Raw genomic sequence first — 15,995 nt, 5'->3', positions numbered from 1 at the left:
GTACGGGCAGGGATGCACCAGTAAGGGACCAGCCCTTGACCAGAGCGTGGTGCCCAGCACAGGGAGGGGTCGAGCCCTGACGGAGGAAGGGAGGCATTTAACCCCTGTCTGTATCGGCTGCTGTTGTTGCAATTCTGGCCAGGGGAACACTGGCCCCAAAAGCTTTTGGGGGCTGTCGCCCCTGACCTTCCTCGTTTCCCGTGGGCACGCGTGCTCACGCTCTCCTCCTCCGTCCTCGCGTCGGGGAAGGCTGCTGTGTGGTAGGAGGAGGCGGCGGCTGCTGGCGAGTCCGGCTCCGGTCTGGCTCTCGCTCGGGTTGAGGAGTTCAGAGAAGCTCACTTTACCAGAAGGGCTCGGGCTCCTTGTGAAACCTTTGCAAGCTTTGGGGGAGCCCAGGGTTCCTGGCTGGGAAACCAGTCTGAATGCTTGCAGGGCTTAGAGGTGCTGGACACAGAAGGCTTTTTTGTCTAATCCACTACCTTTAGGGCTAAGCTCCCCCTTTCTCTCGCAGTAATTGGAAACACCAGGTCTCCAGCTACTCCTTGGGCTTTCTTTTGCGCTAGAGCTTCTGCTAAAGTCCCGCTCGCTACCTATTAGCCTCTCTCCTACATGGGATTGCTCCAGCTTACATGACTCACCTTTTGGTCAGATCCAGTCCAGCCCAGATCCTGAAATCTGAACTGATGCTAAGCCCCGGAGTCTGTGGGGCAGACCCGAGCGCAGCTGGGGACGGAGCGCTCGGCTGCTCTGCACTTAATCTCGGGAATTTGCTGCCAGGCCTGGTCTGCACATGAACTTCCTATTTGTCTTAACGTGCGTTTTACAGCTTGTAGCGAGTGCCGAGGTGTCTCCCTGCGTTCGGCTCGAGTTCCTCTTAGGAACTCGCTTGCTGAGCTCCTCTCGCTGCACCCGTGTCGAGGCTGGGGCTTAGCGCGAGTGCCTTGCCAGGAGGCCGTGCCGCCGGGGTGGAGGGTGTCCTTGCTGGCTCCCTTTTCCCCTGGGAATACTCTCTGCAGCCTCCTCCGGCTCCTGGGTGGCCGGGTGGGGAGGGATCCGTGACTTCCACAGAGGTCTGTGGTTCCGCCTGTGGTTCAGTCGGGAAGATAAACCGCCCTGCCTGACGGTCCGCCCACCCGTGTTGTCTCCCGAAGTCCCGTTCCCTGCCTGGGCTGCGATCGAGGGGAAGGGACACGCGTGCCCTGGCTGCACGGAGCATCTGGCGGTGACGCCGGGTGCTCGGCGTGTCCTGGCCCGCAGCTGGATCCATGCCGCCGTTCTCCTCTTCCCTCAGGTGCCCGACATCATGAGCATCATCCACAGCAAGCTGGAGGAGGTGGACGAGGAGCACGTCCGAAAGGCCGCCCAGCAGACGGTTTACATCCTGGCCTCCCAGCACAAGAGCGTGGTGGTGTCCAGCCTGCTGGGGAGCTCGCTGCCCTTTGACAGGTCCTGCCCTGCGCTGCCACGGTGGCCCGGCTCCCGCACGTGCTCTCGCGGTGCCTGGGCTTCGGAGCAGCTTTCGCCTAAGCTGCAGATAATCTTTTGGCTCCCTTACCCCAGTAATCAGACCCTGCTGGAATTTCCTTTGTGCGCTCGAGGATCAGCGCGGCCGCTCGCTGCCGGAGCTGCCTTTCGGGGGGCTTGGTGGGCTTAGAGGCGCCGGCAGCGCGAACTAGCAAAGCTGGCCCCGGAGAGCTGAGCGCGGCTGGGGTGCTCGGTCCTGCTTTACGGAGCAGACCACCTACCCCAAAGCTGCCGACCGTGTTGTCGCCGGCCCCGGGCTGAGCCTTGAGCAGGTGTTGTCCTCCCCCTTGCGCCGTTACCGCTCCTCTGTTCTTGCGAACTGCACGGGGCAAGGCGGGAGCTCCCTGGCTGCTGGTATCGGGGGAACCGCGGGGTTTTGGGGTTGCGGGGGGGGGCTTTGGGTTTTGTCCGAGAGCAGCCGCTGGGTGAGGATCGCAGCCACCGCTGTCGCAGGAGGCTGCCGCCGAGCCTTCCCCTGCACGCAGGTCCCGTCAGCCACCCGGGACGGCTCTCCCGCCGGGGTTTGCCGTCGTTGCGGGGTCCCGCTCTCCGCGCCGGCTTTTCTGCGGAGCCGGGTGGCTCCTGTCCGGCGGCGACACGCTCCTCGCCCGCGTTTCTGTGCGGTGGGCGACGTGACCCAGGTGTTGCTTGGCGTGGGGAGGGGGCTGACGCTTGCCACTGCTCAAACCGGGGAGGGTGAGTTAACGACGGCAGCCGGTGCCGAAGCCGCGTTCCCCTCCCTCCTCTCCTCTAGCCACACGTGCACCATGTGGAGGTCCCTGGCCACCGAGCCCACCCTCACCTCGCAGATCCTGGAGCAGCTGCTGGAGAAGGTGAACCGGGACGTCCCGTACAAGGAGAGCAAGTGCTTCTTGCTGGGCAGCGGATCCGAACGCATCGCAACCCCTCTACCCCTGGCCGTAAGTGTCGCGCGGCCGGTCCTGCCCCGTTCCCACCCCCACGGGGGATGGCATTCCCCACACCGACACCTGGAACGCTTTTTTCATTTCCTTGGCTCGGGGTTTTGTGCCAGGCGTGGACTCTGGAAATAACGCATCGCTGTGTAATGCCTATTAGAGCTAATCCACCGGCTCGTAAAAAGCCTCTCAGGTGTCCATCCTCGAGGGAGACCACTTTGCATTTTATCCCTTCAGAAAAAATAAGCCCAGCTTGGCAGCTTTCTAAGCAGTAAAGCAGCTGTGAAAATTTCCTCCTCCTCTGAAGGACCAAATGCAGATGGTACAGAATCAGCCGCGCTGAAAGCAAACCCTCCTCCCCTCCCCGCTCCGTTTTTAACACCCCTCTATATTGTGCCGTGTAATTACGGCTTTTTAAATTGGCCGGAATAGGGCTCCGCGAAGGGCTCTGTGTGCGCGTTGTCTTCCTGCCCATAAAACCTGAGCTCTCTGGATCTGCTCTCCTTCCCCAGGTACAGACTTCAAACCTCCCCCAGCTGGAAACACCCCGCTTTCCCGAGGAGCAGCGCTTTTAACAGCAGCTGTAGCTCCGTCGGAGCCGCGTGTGGGACGCGGAGAGGTTATGCTGGGGGTAGACGCCGATGCTTTGTTAGGCTCGGCGTTGCAGGAAGGAGCAAAAACCCTCTCGCTGCCTCGCTGGCTTATTTACTAACAAGATATCAGCGTGGTGTGGGAGATCCCTTCCTAATCCTTTTCTCCCGCGCGCTTCGCTCTCTCTCCAGGCCACATGTGCTTTGTATGAGATCATGTCTGCTCCGGAGTCTGGGGCAGCAGTGCTGGGACTCTACCCGCCGTTGTTTGTGACTCTCCTGCTGCGCGTCAGCTGCACCGTGGGTGTTCAGCTACCGAAGAACCTGCAGAGCAGGGAGAGGAGGAGCAGCAGCCACGGCCCGGCCCCCCGGAGCCTTCATCCCTGCAGGTACGGCAGAGCCGGGGCGCTGGGCGGCCGGCGCGGAGGGAACGTGCCTATCTGCCATGTGGAACTCATTTTTTGTTTGTGCAAACACAATAGCGTGTGCTGCGTCTGTAAGCGGAGGGCTGGGTAATAACACCCGGGCCATAACGCCTTAGGTATGATGGCCTGACCTCTGGTGCGGTTTGGGCTCTGGGGTTTGGGTTTGGTTTGGTTTTTTTTTTTTTTTTTTTTCCCTTTGGTGTGTTTTCTTCTGCAGAACACAATCTCTAAATTGGGAAGCATTAAATCAGCCGCCTCTGCAGACGCAGTGAAAGATGTGCTTTTCAGAGCTCGGGCAGCCACAGTGCCAGAGCCCTGCCGGATTGGGTTACTGCCGCAGCCTCCCAAAAAAAGCCCCGCTGGCTTTCGGGAGCAGGTCTCGGCAGGGCCCCCCCGGGGCTCGCTGGGCATGTCGGAGGCGGATGAGCATTTCTTGGGGAGGGAGGATGGCTCCGCTTCCCTGAAGGATGGGGAGGGGAAGCTGGAAAGAGCGAACTTTTTGGCTTCGTCACGTCGATGGCTGCAGCATTTCTCGGTCACGCCGAATTGCTGCCCGTTGAGCGATCAGAACCGGGCCACGATGCCGTCTTCCCCCAGTGCCGAGCCACCGCCTCTGGCTTGTCCTCCTTCAGTGCTTTCAGCCCGTGGCGCCCCTTGCTGCCGCTGAGGAGTCCCGGGGAGCCGAGAGGGAGGGCTCGGGTCCCCAGCCCCTCCGCTCCTCCCGCCTGGCTGCGGCGAACGCCTTCAAATAGCCGCCTCGAGTGGCGATGCACCGGGCGGGCGGTGGGGTGGTAACGCTGCCCACCTGGGATGCCAGCAGCCTCTGTGCTGCCCGGCCAGGCAGGGTGCGATCAGCAGCTTTTTAAAAAGTCGGTTCAGGTCCCAGCCTCTCCCTGGGGCTGGCTCTGTTGTTGTAAAAATGCTTTCTCTGTTGCGAGAAGCCCTGAAACCCCAAAGGGCCAATTGCCGAACCCAGGTGACAGTCGCAGCGGCTGATAAATAATCCTCTGCTTGAGCCAAACAGCCCGGTTCAAACGCCGAAGGGTGTTTGCTGGTGCGGAGCAGCACCCGCGTCGGCCCTGCGCGTCCGTCACCTTTAGAAAGCGAGGATGCTGAAAGGGCCTCTGCAAGTGAGGCTTTCCCCTGGCGCAGAAGAAGAGGAGACCACCAGGTCTGGGTGCGCAGGGTCCGCATCCCGCCCGAGGTCCGCGTCCTGCGCAGGCTCTCGTTCCGTGTCGCTCCGAGCCTGCGAGCGCCGCGCCGGCCGACTCGCTGAGCGTCATCAGCTCCTGGACGTTTCCAACGGAGCCGTTGTGCTGGGAGAGGTGGGACGCCGTGAAGGCAGAGCCGCAGGGCTCTCCCGCCTCTCCGCAGCCCTGGTGGCGTGACCGCAGGTGCCCTCGTCCAGCAGCAAACGGTCCAGGTGATGAGCGGTACCTGCATTTGCTTCAAAGCACTTTAAATTTATGGGGTTGTTGGGGTTAAAGCCGTGCCCGAGGCAGGAATGGCAGGAGGCGCAGGCAGGCTTATTGGGGTTCGGAGGGCAGGGAGCCCTTCTCTGGAGCTGCTTCGCCAGCCACCTGCTCGCTCCCTCCACCACCAAAATGTCCAAAGGTTCCCCCGGAGCTTGGGTTGGCCCGCAGGGAGGAAGCTCTGCCCTGATTTTCAGTTTTATCCTCTTGTGGGTTTCCAGACTTGGGTTTTTTACAGGCTATTTTTGGTCTTAGGGGAGGAAAAAAATAAAAAAAAGCCTGGAGGAGCCCACAAAGACACCAGACGAAGCAGCAGCGAGCTAAAAGGGCTCTGGCATCACTTGACAGTTCATTTGTCAAATCCCAACGGCGAAGAAAGGCCGTTTCCTTACCCCGAGCGGAGCGACTGGAGCGGCGGCGTTGGGCACACCGAGCAATACCCCCCGCCTGCCGCCGTGCCGCGGCGGGCCCCATCTTCATCTCGGAAAGCTGCTGCTCGCGCAGAGGGTGACTTCTCCAGCAGGGAGATGTAATGAGTGGAAACAGGTTGTTATGCTGGATGGCAGGGCTGCTATCTGATTAGTGTTTTATTTAGACCACATGTTAGAATAAAACGAAACGAACCCGACTTGTCGGAGGAGCGGGTTGGTTAAGGCCGATCGCGGGTTGCCCCGTGGCCGTTCTGGCTCTGGCGGTGTCGCTCTCCCCGAGCTTGTGGCACTTGCCGCGTCCCCTCGGGGCGTTTTGCACAGCGGCGTCCGCGGTTTGGGATGGCTTCGTGCGGATCCCACTGATGCTCGCAGACGCTCGCGCTGCCTCTGTGGCTTTGGGCTCGTGCAGCCAGAACTGTCTGTTCTCGTCATGCTCTTCCCCTTTAACGACTCCTGGAAGAGAGGCACGGGCAGATCCCCGCCAGACCCCGTGCCATAACACGGGGAGCACTGAAGGAAACTCGAAGCAACTGGTTGCCTCCCAGGGAAGGAGGTGTAGGAGCCAGAAACGACTGCTCTTCCTCCAAAAAGTGTCTGGACTCCAAACAGCATTGGGGACACAAACCAGAACGTGCTGAACTGTTGCCGGAACCGCCGCTCCATCCGTGGAGCGGCGCCGGGGCTGGATGAGCCCCCGTGGCTCCCTGCCGCTGGCCCAGGCTCTTCTCTGGGTGCTCCCCTGCGGCAGCAAGGCGACCCAAAGAGCAAACCGTCAGGGTTGCAAGAAAAGCCGACGTGCCAGCCGGAAAATCGGTCGGAACCAGCAGCTCTTCAACACCCGCATCCCAGGTGTGGGATGGGGGAACGCCCCGGCCCCTCTCCAGCAGTTCTGCCGGAGGCCGGCTCCCTCCTGCCGCAGCCGATCGAGGCGGCCAGCTTGATCCTGGGCTTTGCTGGGTGAAGCTGGGCGGGATTGTACCGGAGGGGCTTTCTCGCTGGTCCGAGCCCACGGCTGACATCGCCAGGGCTCGTCCAAAGGCGGGTGTGCCGGCGATGCTCCGCTTTACTCCCTTGGGACCGCGGTCGGTGGGACACGCGCGGCGCCTGTGTCCTCAAGAAGGGAAAAAGGCTCTTTCCTCGCCGCTCCCCGGACACGGCCGGTACGCACGTGCCGCGTTGGGTTTCGTAGTGCTGCTTCTCGGATCTCCGCCGGATCTCGCAGGTGTCGGTACGGAGCAGCCGCGTCCCGGCTGTGCATCGCAGCTGCGAGTCCCCAGTGACGTCGCCTGCTTTTGGGGAGCAAGGGATTGGGGCTGCATCACGCTGGCTCCTGCCAGAAATCTCCGGGGACTTGTCCGGAGGGGCAGGGAATGGCACGTGGTTCTGCTCCGAGCCCTGTTTCTGCTCCTGCCACACGGATGCGGGCAGGTAGCCGTGGCCGGGCGTCCGTGAAGTCATCGCTGATTGATGGAGGGGGAACGGTCTTTGTCCGACGCGCAGAAAAAACGTGGGATGTGAAATTCCAGTCTCGTCCCAGGAGCTGGTTACAATATCAAAGTAATTTCCTGTACGCGTTTTGAATTCTAAGTCTTCATGATATTTAAATGCCAAAGAGAGATGGTAAAGGTGAATATGATAGCTTGGCAGGAAAGGGAGCTTGGAAGACACGGGCTTTTGTTGGAAAGGAAGGAAGTGTCTATAGGACACTGTGGAAAAAGCAAACCCTGTGAACGAACGGCTTTAACCATCTGTCTCGCAGGAGCAGCCTCTGGTTGCGCAGGGGCTTATCCCGCTGCACTCTCCTTGGGCTTTTTAGCTCTTGGTAAGGAGCAGGAGAGGCTGGAGTTGCGGGCTGGGAGCCGAAACCTCAGGGAGGTTTGAGCGGAGCGGGAATCCCGCAGCCGGCGTGCGGGGGCTTTGCTGGGAACGGTTCCTCCCGAGGAGCCGCCCGCGAGCACCGGCTGGTGCCGGGACGTTGCCTGTCAGACCTGTCCACAACCAGGGAGCCGGTGGGAAGTTTGTTGGCCTTCGCTGGCCTCTGTTGTCCGTGAGCATCTGCCGGCAGGCTTTTTTGTTGCCGTTTCCCTATGCTGCAAGAAAATAAATCCCGCTGCGTCTTTCTTGGACTAAATTACAGGTTGACCTGTACACAAGCTTTGAGTTTTGAGGCTTATGGAGTTTTCTTGCTCTGCAGAGATGGTAGTGGTCCTCACGATGCTGTGCAGGGGGGTGGTCTCCATTGCACCCAAAGCTGGAGTGCGATTCAGGTTAGGTTTGGGGAGTGGGGGGCTCCCTGCCAGCAAGGGCGAGAACCCCAGGAATGGGCTGAGAGGACTGGCGACGCACCGGCCAACGATGCCAGGATTAGGTCGACCCTGTCTCGGGGCAGGGAGACTGGCTCCATCTTCTGGGGCTGGACAGACCGAGAGCTGGTAGGTGCCCAGAGCTGTGGCACTGCGCGGTGATGATTTCAGCCCTAGGGAGAGCGAGACCACGGGGATGGGCACGCCGTAGGCAGGGGTACGGCCGTGTATCTGCTGAGCGCCGGCGCTGGAGCCTCTGCGAAGCTCTGCTGCGTCGGAGCCGCTCCACGGGACCGGATTGCCCCGGCTGAGGCTGGAGGCTGGTGCTCAGGCCCTGGGGAGCTGAGCTGCCCGCTGCTGGGCTGGCAGAGCTGGCAGATGTCTGGGTCTCCTGCTCCAAACGGGCAGGAGTACGCGAAGCGGCACGCCGTACCTCCCCTCGAAACGGACCGCCCTGATGAAAAAGGAGCCTGGGTTTTATTCCAGGGCTGCTGGAAGGGATATTCGAGGTCGGAGACCTGCTCTCTGGGGAAGGACCCCTCTAAATGGAGACGCTTGCGGGTCACTTAGCAATTTCGGCTACAGCTCGCGGAAAGGAAGCACTGCAGCCGGCTCGGGGGAGCTGCGTGCGCTCGGGCTGTCTCTAGCTGAAAACCGGTTGAAAAACTCCAAAGACCTGTGTGGCCGGACTCCAAAACAGTAAAACCAGGACTGTTACAAATACCAGCAGATCGGTGTGGACAGATGGTGGAAGGAAACTTCTGCCTAAGGTTCTCTTTAATTAGTAATTAGTTCCTTGTTGTCCTGGAGTCTTCACGGTGCAGGGATACTGAAAGCATGCCGAAGGACTCTCTGCCAGTCTGGGCTTTTCAGAAGAGCTGAGCTGAGCTCAGCGAGAGTTTGCAGTCCTGCTCCTCTGTGTGCCGTCGCTGACGGAGCCAGCTCGATGGCTCCTCCGTGGGCCCCTCCGGGTGGGTTTTGCAGGGCAGGCTTGAGGCTTCTGCGCCGTCTGCCCCACGGGTCTGTAACCCCACAGCCCGGCCGGCCGCTGCGTGCCCCGTGTACGAGAGCGGCGTGGGACCGGCCGGCTTCTGCTCGAGCTCGCGGGGGATGCGCCAGGGACCTCGTTTTGAGCGCTGCTTTGCAGAAAAGCAAACCTGCGTTCTCCCGCTTTCCTGCTCTTTGCGTTTTTGCCGTGGGCAGGTGCTCGGCTTTGGCCCTTAAGAACGCTCCGCTTGCGTGAGTGGCTCCTCCGGGCTCTCATCCCCGGAGGAACCCCAGCCCTGGCTCCCAATAAAACGTAGAGACAAGTGCAGCCCAAAGCTGCTGAAAGCCTCGGGTCTGGCGTGGCAGGGTGTGTGTTCCACGCGTACAGCGGGTCAGTGTTTATTTTCCATCGTTGGCCTCGACTTGGGACGCACGAGAGGTGTGATGGGACGTCGTTCGTTAAGGCAAGCCGGGCTCTCTGGGGCTCCTGCAGCTGCTGGCGATCGTGGCTGCGGCGCAGCCCCATGGGTTCCCCCCCGCAGCCTCCTGGGGCTCGCTGGGGGTGACGGTCCCTCCAAGCACCGGTCCCTTGTCGCTGCAGCTTGGCCCTTCCCTGCAAGAAGCCAAAATAGCGGGAACCCAGCTCATAAGCTGGAAGATCTTTTGTGTTAAGACGCTCTTACTAAATTATGTGTTCTTTGTGTGTGTGGTAACTACATTCCTCTCGCTTGTATTGAAGGCTAAGATTTATCCATTGCTAATATTTGTTTTGTTTTGACAGGATAATGTATGTTTCCCATATGTTGCTCTGCGCTTGCAGCAAAATAATCCCTACCTATAAAATATTAATGCAAAAAAAACCCCCCTCCTTAAAGTAGTTCTGGACTTCTTTACTTTTCAGTCTATTGTCTTGGATCACTTTAACGGCAAACGTCACGGTGTAAATGGAAGTAGCCGTGAGTTATGGGCTCGTCTCACTCCAGCTAAAGCCCTCGCATAACTCATCCCGTCCTCAAGCACCCGAACGCTCCCCGCGTGTCCCAGCGCTCCCCGGCCAAGAAGTTCCCTCCTCTGCCGCCCTGCAACCTGCCAGGCAGGCAGGGCTGCAGGCAGGGCTGCAGGCAGGGCAGGCAGCCTGCCCTAACCCAACCCAACGTGCTTCTCTCCCCAGCTGTGCCGTCGAAACGCTGAAGGTCATGCTGGCCCGGGGGGGCAGCGAGGAGGTTGCCAGGGCCGTGGGCAACGCCGGCGGCTGGGAGCTGATGGTGAGTCCGGAGAGGCACCACGACGGGATCGCCGTGCTCGCCGGGTAAGACGCTGGCGCCGCGCGTCGGTTCTCTGGTACGTCCTCCGGTTTTGGTGCAAGAGCTGCGGCCGTTGGGAGCGGGACGGCAGCCCGTAGCGAGCGGGCAGGGGGGTCCGCGCCGTGCGCCGGGAGAAGCTGCGACGCATCAAAGCCCGCGGAGGGTCTCGATGGCTTCCCGCAGCATCGCCGTGGGTCTGGCGGTGGGGCTCTGCCTGGCTGCCTGCCGCGGGACGGCCGGCTCTGTCCCCAGCTGGCTGGAAGTAGCCTGGGGAGGGGGGAGCGCGCGGGGGCTCCGTTGTGTTCCTGGGGGCGCGGTGGGGCTGGATGCGGCTGGCGGCCGCTGTCGGTCCCGCTGCGGTGTCCCTGCCGTCCCCCGCTTCCCCGGCATGCCGCTCGCTGGGGCTGTGCAACGCGTCTTCAGGCACGTCAGCCAAAGCTTTGCTGCAATCGCCCGCTTCGCCGCGCTCCTGTCAGGGCTTGGGCTCCCTGTTGCCTTCTGACCAAGGTATGAGGGACACCAAAAGGTCTTGGATGGAAATTTGTTTTCCGTTTGCTGCTGCTGAAACGTCCTTGCGGTTCATCGAGTATTGCAGTGGCATCCGATCCCTGTAGATGGCTGGCTGGCAGCTGCCCGTCCTTCCCGCGGCGGCTGCGCGACCTCGTGCCAGCAGCGGCGAGTTTGGCGTGAGGCGGTGAGGCCAAGGGATGGCCGCAGCCCGCGGTCCAGTTCGGCAGAGCCTGGTTCAGCCGGGGACTTCGCTGTCCCTCCACCCAGTGCCGATAATAGCTCTTGGACAGCTGCGGAGGAGACGAGCGGTTTGGGATTTTCCAGTATTTGCAAAAATGCTTTCTTGAACCTCCCAAACACTTGAGAGTGTCTCGTCCAAAACAAAAACCATCCCTCCTGGCCGAGGTCCGCCGGAGCAGGCTCCCGCCAGGGTGCCCGCCGTGCACCAGGCGTAGGCTCGGTCCTGCCCTGCGCTTCGTCACCAGGCGAGTGGGTGGCAGGGGGGGACGATGCCAGGCCAGGGCCACCGGCTTTTCTGTCCTGCACGTCAACGTGACGGTTCTGCACCGCAGCGGGATGCGCGGGCGCGAAAGACGGGCAGCGCCAGCGGCTCCCGTCGATCCGCGGGCGCGAGCTGCCTGCGCTGCCCGATCGGCTGCCCGTGGACCCGCTGCCGCTCACGGCGCTCGGAGCACCGTGGGCTGCGGCTGCCGGTCCTGCGGCACGGGAGGTGACGGCGCCCGGCAGAGGCACGTCGTGGCAGCCCACGGTGCGGGGATCGGTGGCGGGTGGCTCGCAGAACCCCGGGCGGAGGGGCTCGCCAGCTTGCTCGGAGCACCCTCCCCCCCCGGCATCCAGAGGCCACCCGTAGCCCCCGGCGCGAGTGACGCGTGCCGCTTCTCTCGGCAGCGCGATGGCACGACACGCCGGCCCCCGGCTCCCCCTGATCGTGAAGAACCTCGTCCCGACGCTGAGCGGCGTCTTCGACAGCCAGAGGATCACCACCACCGCCTTCTTCGCCGAGGTGAGCGGGGGGAGGCGGCCGAGCCACCGCTGCGGGCTGGCTCTTGGCCGTCCGTCTGTCTTTCCCTGCCCGGCTGGAGAGCGGCCGGGATGAGGGTTAAGCTGCGGCAGGGTTCTGCCTGTCCTCCTCGGCTTCCCGACCCTCTGGTAGAGGGGATGGCAGAGAAGCGCTTGCAGGAGTCCAACTCTGAACACATCACCGCCATGAGCCAGCAAACCGTAACTCCGTCCTTACGTACCACCCTGAGGAATGAAGTGACTCAAGTCCTTTCCCCTCGCCGGCAGCGCAGCCAGCAGACTGTAACACTATCTCTCCGTACATACCACCTTAAAGCCCTGGGCCACTCGAGGAGTTTTTGTTACATAAAGGAGCACCTTATGCCAACAATGCAGAACTATATCCCCCCTTATAAACCACCTTTTAAATTCTCAGCTGCTTAAGCAGCCTGGGATTAAGGCACTGTTTTTATTTTCTGTTTGGCTGGGGGAGCTGCCGGCCCGGCTCTTGGAGCCTGTCCCAGAATCTGCTTTAGTTTTGGAGTGTGGTTGGCTCTCTGCATCCTTAAAGGGTTTAAAATAGCAGCTTTGCCTCACCGTGGAGCTGGAGGGGAAGGAAGCAAATGCCTGTGTCTCCCTCTCTCAAAACTGATGAGGTGAGAGCTCAGTCCCTTTTCTCTCAGCCGTGCCAGTGACGGAGATGACAGAGGGGAAGCGAGGAGGGGAACGGCCGCTGGGCTGGAGCAGCGGGAAGACGGGCGGCACGGGGCCGCTGTGCGGCAGCCCCTGCTCCCCCGACCTCCCCGGGGTCCCCCGGACGGCAGCAGAGGTGCAGCCGCTGCCCCAGGGTGGCTCTCGCCGCCTCGTCCCGGCGGGGGGTTCCTTCCGTGCCCTGGGACCCGTCGAGGTGCTGTCGGTGCCCGCGCGTGGGTCCGGCTCTGGGGTTCCAGGTCTCGTGTCGAGAGCCCCAGGGCTCTCGGCCTCTCCGCGGCGGCGGCGGCGGCAGGTGACGGTGGGTGCACGCAGGGAGCCCCCCCACCACCATGGCTGGAGCCCGGAGGGGTCCCGCTTGACCCCCCCCTCCTCCCCCCCCCCCCCATCCTGGGGAGATAAACCCCAGGATGCCACGGAGCATCCATCCAGGAGCTGCCACGCCGGTGCCCGTCAACCCAGAAGCGCCCCGTCGGCGCCGGGCTCCTGCCAACCCCACCTTTGCCGGCGGTTAAACCGCCTTCCCGTAAAGCGGAGCCTGATCCATCCAGGATGAGCTGGGCCCCACCGGGGAGGGCCAGCGACGCTCCTTGGAGCGCATCCCGCTTCCGTACGTGGCTCTCCCCACCACCCGGGGGGCTCGGTTAGGAGGGTCAGTGGGAGAGCAGCCCTGCTGTCTCCCTCCAGCCAGGTCTCCTGAATTGCTCTCCTTGAGTCTCTGCCCAGCTGGTTCCTCCCAGCAGCGCTCGGAGCGCTCCGGGAACAAGGAGCTGCTGGCCAAAAGCTCCGGTTCCGCTGCCGCTCGGCGGCTGGGGATGCTCCCGGGGGCTCTGGGGAACGCGGTGGCTCCGGGTGCCCCTGCACCGCTCTGGAAGAGCATCTGGCCGTGTCCCTGGCCGGTCCCCAGCCCGGGGGACGTGCTTTGGCCCTCCATCCCTGTAAATACTCTGACTTCTCCATAGCCAGCCTCATCTCGCTTGGCAGGCCATCTGGGGAGCAAGGATTTAGCTTTTGTGTAGGTTTCGTAGGTTTCTCCCGGCTGTCGGTGCTCGCCCAGGCTTCCCCCTTCTCCCCAACTTAGGGTCCTCGGTTTTCTCAATTTACACGTTATGAATTATTGTAGGTTCCCCCAATCCAAGTGCCTGCCTGAGGGGGTGCAGGGGCTGAGGGCTCCCCCAGCCCTGCCTCTGGATGGTGTGGATGTGGAGTGAGGGTCTGAGGGGAGCCAGGGGACAACTCAAGTCTGCCGGGGCACTTTCCCGGTGTAAAGGAATAAGAATGTCCAAAACACAGCCATCATCTCCCTCGTGGTTCACGGGCCCCCTGTCCTGTCGATGCTGAGTCTTTCTTTTGCTTTAGCTCCTCAATAGTAATGTGGTGAACGACCTGATCCTGCTGGAGACCATGATGGATAACATGACGGGGAGGCAGAAGGACACCTGCTTGTTGGTGCGGATGCTGGCGCTCCGGGGGCTTGGCAACATCGCCTCCGGCTCGCCGGAAAAGGTGAGAGCCAGGAGTCCTGGCCGGGGCTGGGTGGGAGAAGGGAGCACGTAGCCACTGGGAAATTCTGCTTGTCAAAGACGGGGGGGGGGGGGGTCTTCAGGCAGGACAGTCGGCCGCCTCCTCGTCCTGGTGACGGCACCTCCAAAACCGAGGTGGCAGCTGTGCTGTACGTCACCACCACTGCGGGACTGCTCTGGTTTAGGAGATGCCTTTAGAAAAGCCTGGCTTTGGAGGAAAGCCTGGCTTTGGAGGAAAGCCCGGCATCCTCGGGGGGAGGCTGGCTGGTCCAAACAAGCCTGGTCAGCTGTGGGGCTGCCCACACAGGCAACAGCATCACGCTCGTGCAAGACCTGTGAGCCCATCGCTCTTCCCGGTGGTTTTGCCGGCCGACGAGTGGATCCTTAAAAGCAAAGCGATCCCCTGTCCCGACAATGGGGTTCAGGCAGGCCAGAGTCGGTATCCCCGCTCCCCGAAGCGGCGGTCGGAGCGGTTTGTGCCGGGGGCACGTCCGTGGAGCGGCACGCAGGGGAGGGCAGGCGCAGGGCGCTCTGCGCTCGCAGCTCGTCGCATGGAGGATGCGCAGGGGGTGGCCGGTACCCACCAGGCTCCAGATGCACCTCGCAGCCGGGAAGCGGCGGCTTAAAACCCCTTTCCTGCCCGGGAGAGGAGCCGGTGCCGCAGACCCCGCAGGTGTGGGAGCATCAGGCTGCGTGGGAGCATCGGGCTGCCTGGAGCTGCCGGCCTGACCCCGCAGCTCTCCGTACCTGACGGCTGATCGGCAGCGGCGCGGGGGCTTGGCAAGCTCCTGTGCTCGCCCGTGCCAAACCCCGGGAAGAGGTCACGGGTGGGCCAGCCCCAAGACAGACAATACGCTACCGTGATCTGCTGATAAAGTATAAGTAGCTACTAAAAATACCATTCCGCTGGCGTAAGCTCGGTCAGAGCCGCTGCTCTAACAGCATCCAGTGCTCCGGGTCGTGTGAGCCGGAGCGCTGCCTCGGGGAGGGAAGAAACCAGCAGTGCTGACAGTGCAGCCTGGTGAGGATGAGGAAGGCAGCGACAAGCTCGTGCAATTAGGGCAATGGCAGGGACGAGCTGTTGCCAGCTCCTGCGCTCAGCCCAACCGGAGCCCAGCGAGCACCGCTGGGTTTCCAGCCCGTCAGGAGAGCTGCTTCCCGGACCGTGCTGCAGATGCTCCTGTCCGTGAGCTGCTAGGGCAACCCGGAGCAATGCTGGCCCGGTAAGACCAGGCAGGCACGGGTCTGGGTCTGGGAGGGTTCTAGGGCTCCTGCCATCCTGGGTGGCTCAAGGACAGCAGTCCGTCTGTCCGTCCTTGCCCCTTCCCAGCTATGCTCCGTAAGCCATGCTGAATAGCACGGCGTAGTTTGCAAAGCTGAGCGCTCGAAATTAAGTGATGGCAGACTTAACGTGGCTTATGCAAACTTAATTTCCCCCTTCGCTGTGTATACACGAGCTCTAATTACACAGTCAAGTACGGCATTGATGGTTCCAGCGGGAGGGGAGCCGGTGACTGCAGTAAGCAGTTACCGCGTGCAATGACTGGCCTGTGCCGAAGACGCTTTGCCCGCGGCGTTCGTAATTTTGAGTCTCCTTCCAGCTCTCTCTGGCTGGAAGCGTGGCGTGGGGCAGGAGCCTGCTGCAGGGCACCCGGAGGACGTGTCCCTGCCAGCCCTCCTGCCAGGCTCGCCCCACGGGGACCGCTTTTCTCGCCGCTTCCCTCGCAGGTGAGGAAGCACGGGGCCAAGCTCCTGGCGTCCATGGTCAACGGCATGGATGACAAAGACGACCCCCACAACCTGGTTGCCCTCGAGGCCATGTCCAGCCTCTCCAAGCTCCTGGATCACGTGGAGGAGAGAGACATCCAGTCCATGCTCCTCCACATCGCCATCAGGATCCGGCCCTTCTTTGACAGCGTAAGGCATCGCCCTGGTTGTGCCCGGGCGGCCGAGCTCGTGGCTTTGCCGGCGCGTCAGAAAGGGCTCGTCTGCCGAGCCAGAGCCTGCTTAACGCAGGGGACGTGTGCGGGAGCAGCGGGAGTCTGCTCGGATGTTACGGGGCACATGCCGGGATGCCGGCAACGCTGCGGAGCCGGGGGAAGGCGGTTGGGGTGCCGCATCCCCAGCTGGGAGCTCAGCACCAGCTGCATAAAGACACGGTGTGGTTGGGAAGCGGAGGTGCCCGTTGCATCGTCTGCTTGGACCTTGACTCGTCCTGGGTGGCAAGAAGCTTTGGGTGCGGGGTTGAGCCAGAGCTGGCTTTTGTGGGTGCCCTGGG

The 15,995-nt window shown here is 62.0% G+C and overlaps 1 protein-coding gene across 3 annotated transcripts in view; it reads left to right on the top strand.

The window, feature by feature from the left end:
• Positions 1 to 15,995, top strand: part of MROH1 (maestro heat like repeat family member 1) — a 57,487-nt gene that overhangs the window by 36,458 nt on the left and 5,034 nt on the right. For 2 of the 3 annotated variants that reach the window (XM_049820041.1, XM_049820050.1), the window contains exons 32-38: positions 1,292 to 1,446; positions 2,279 to 2,444; positions 3,224 to 3,420; positions 9,821 to 9,958; positions 11,373 to 11,487; positions 13,554 to 13,700; positions 15,446 to 15,634. In XM_049820041.1, coding sequence (XP_049675998.1) covers positions 1,292 to 1,446; positions 2,279 to 2,444; positions 3,224 to 3,420; positions 9,821 to 9,958; positions 11,373 to 11,487; positions 13,554 to 13,700; positions 15,446 to 15,634 — 1,107 coding nt within the window. The remainder of the gene's footprint in view (positions 1 to 1,291; positions 1,447 to 2,278; positions 2,445 to 3,223; positions 3,421 to 9,820; positions 9,959 to 11,372; positions 11,488 to 13,553; positions 13,701 to 15,445; positions 15,635 to 15,995) is intronic. The other variant, XM_049820059.1, reaches the window with a different exon arrangement.

The sequence above is a fragment of the Accipiter gentilis genome, chromosome 2, assembly GCF_929443795.1.
Source record: "Accipiter gentilis chromosome 2, bAccGen1.1, whole genome shotgun sequence".
Lineage (NCBI taxonomy): Eukaryota > Metazoa > Chordata > Aves > Accipitriformes > Accipitridae > Astur > Astur gentilis.
The sequence above is the reverse complement of the archived record's forward strand: the minus strand, read 5'-3'. Positions and strand labels throughout refer to the sequence as shown.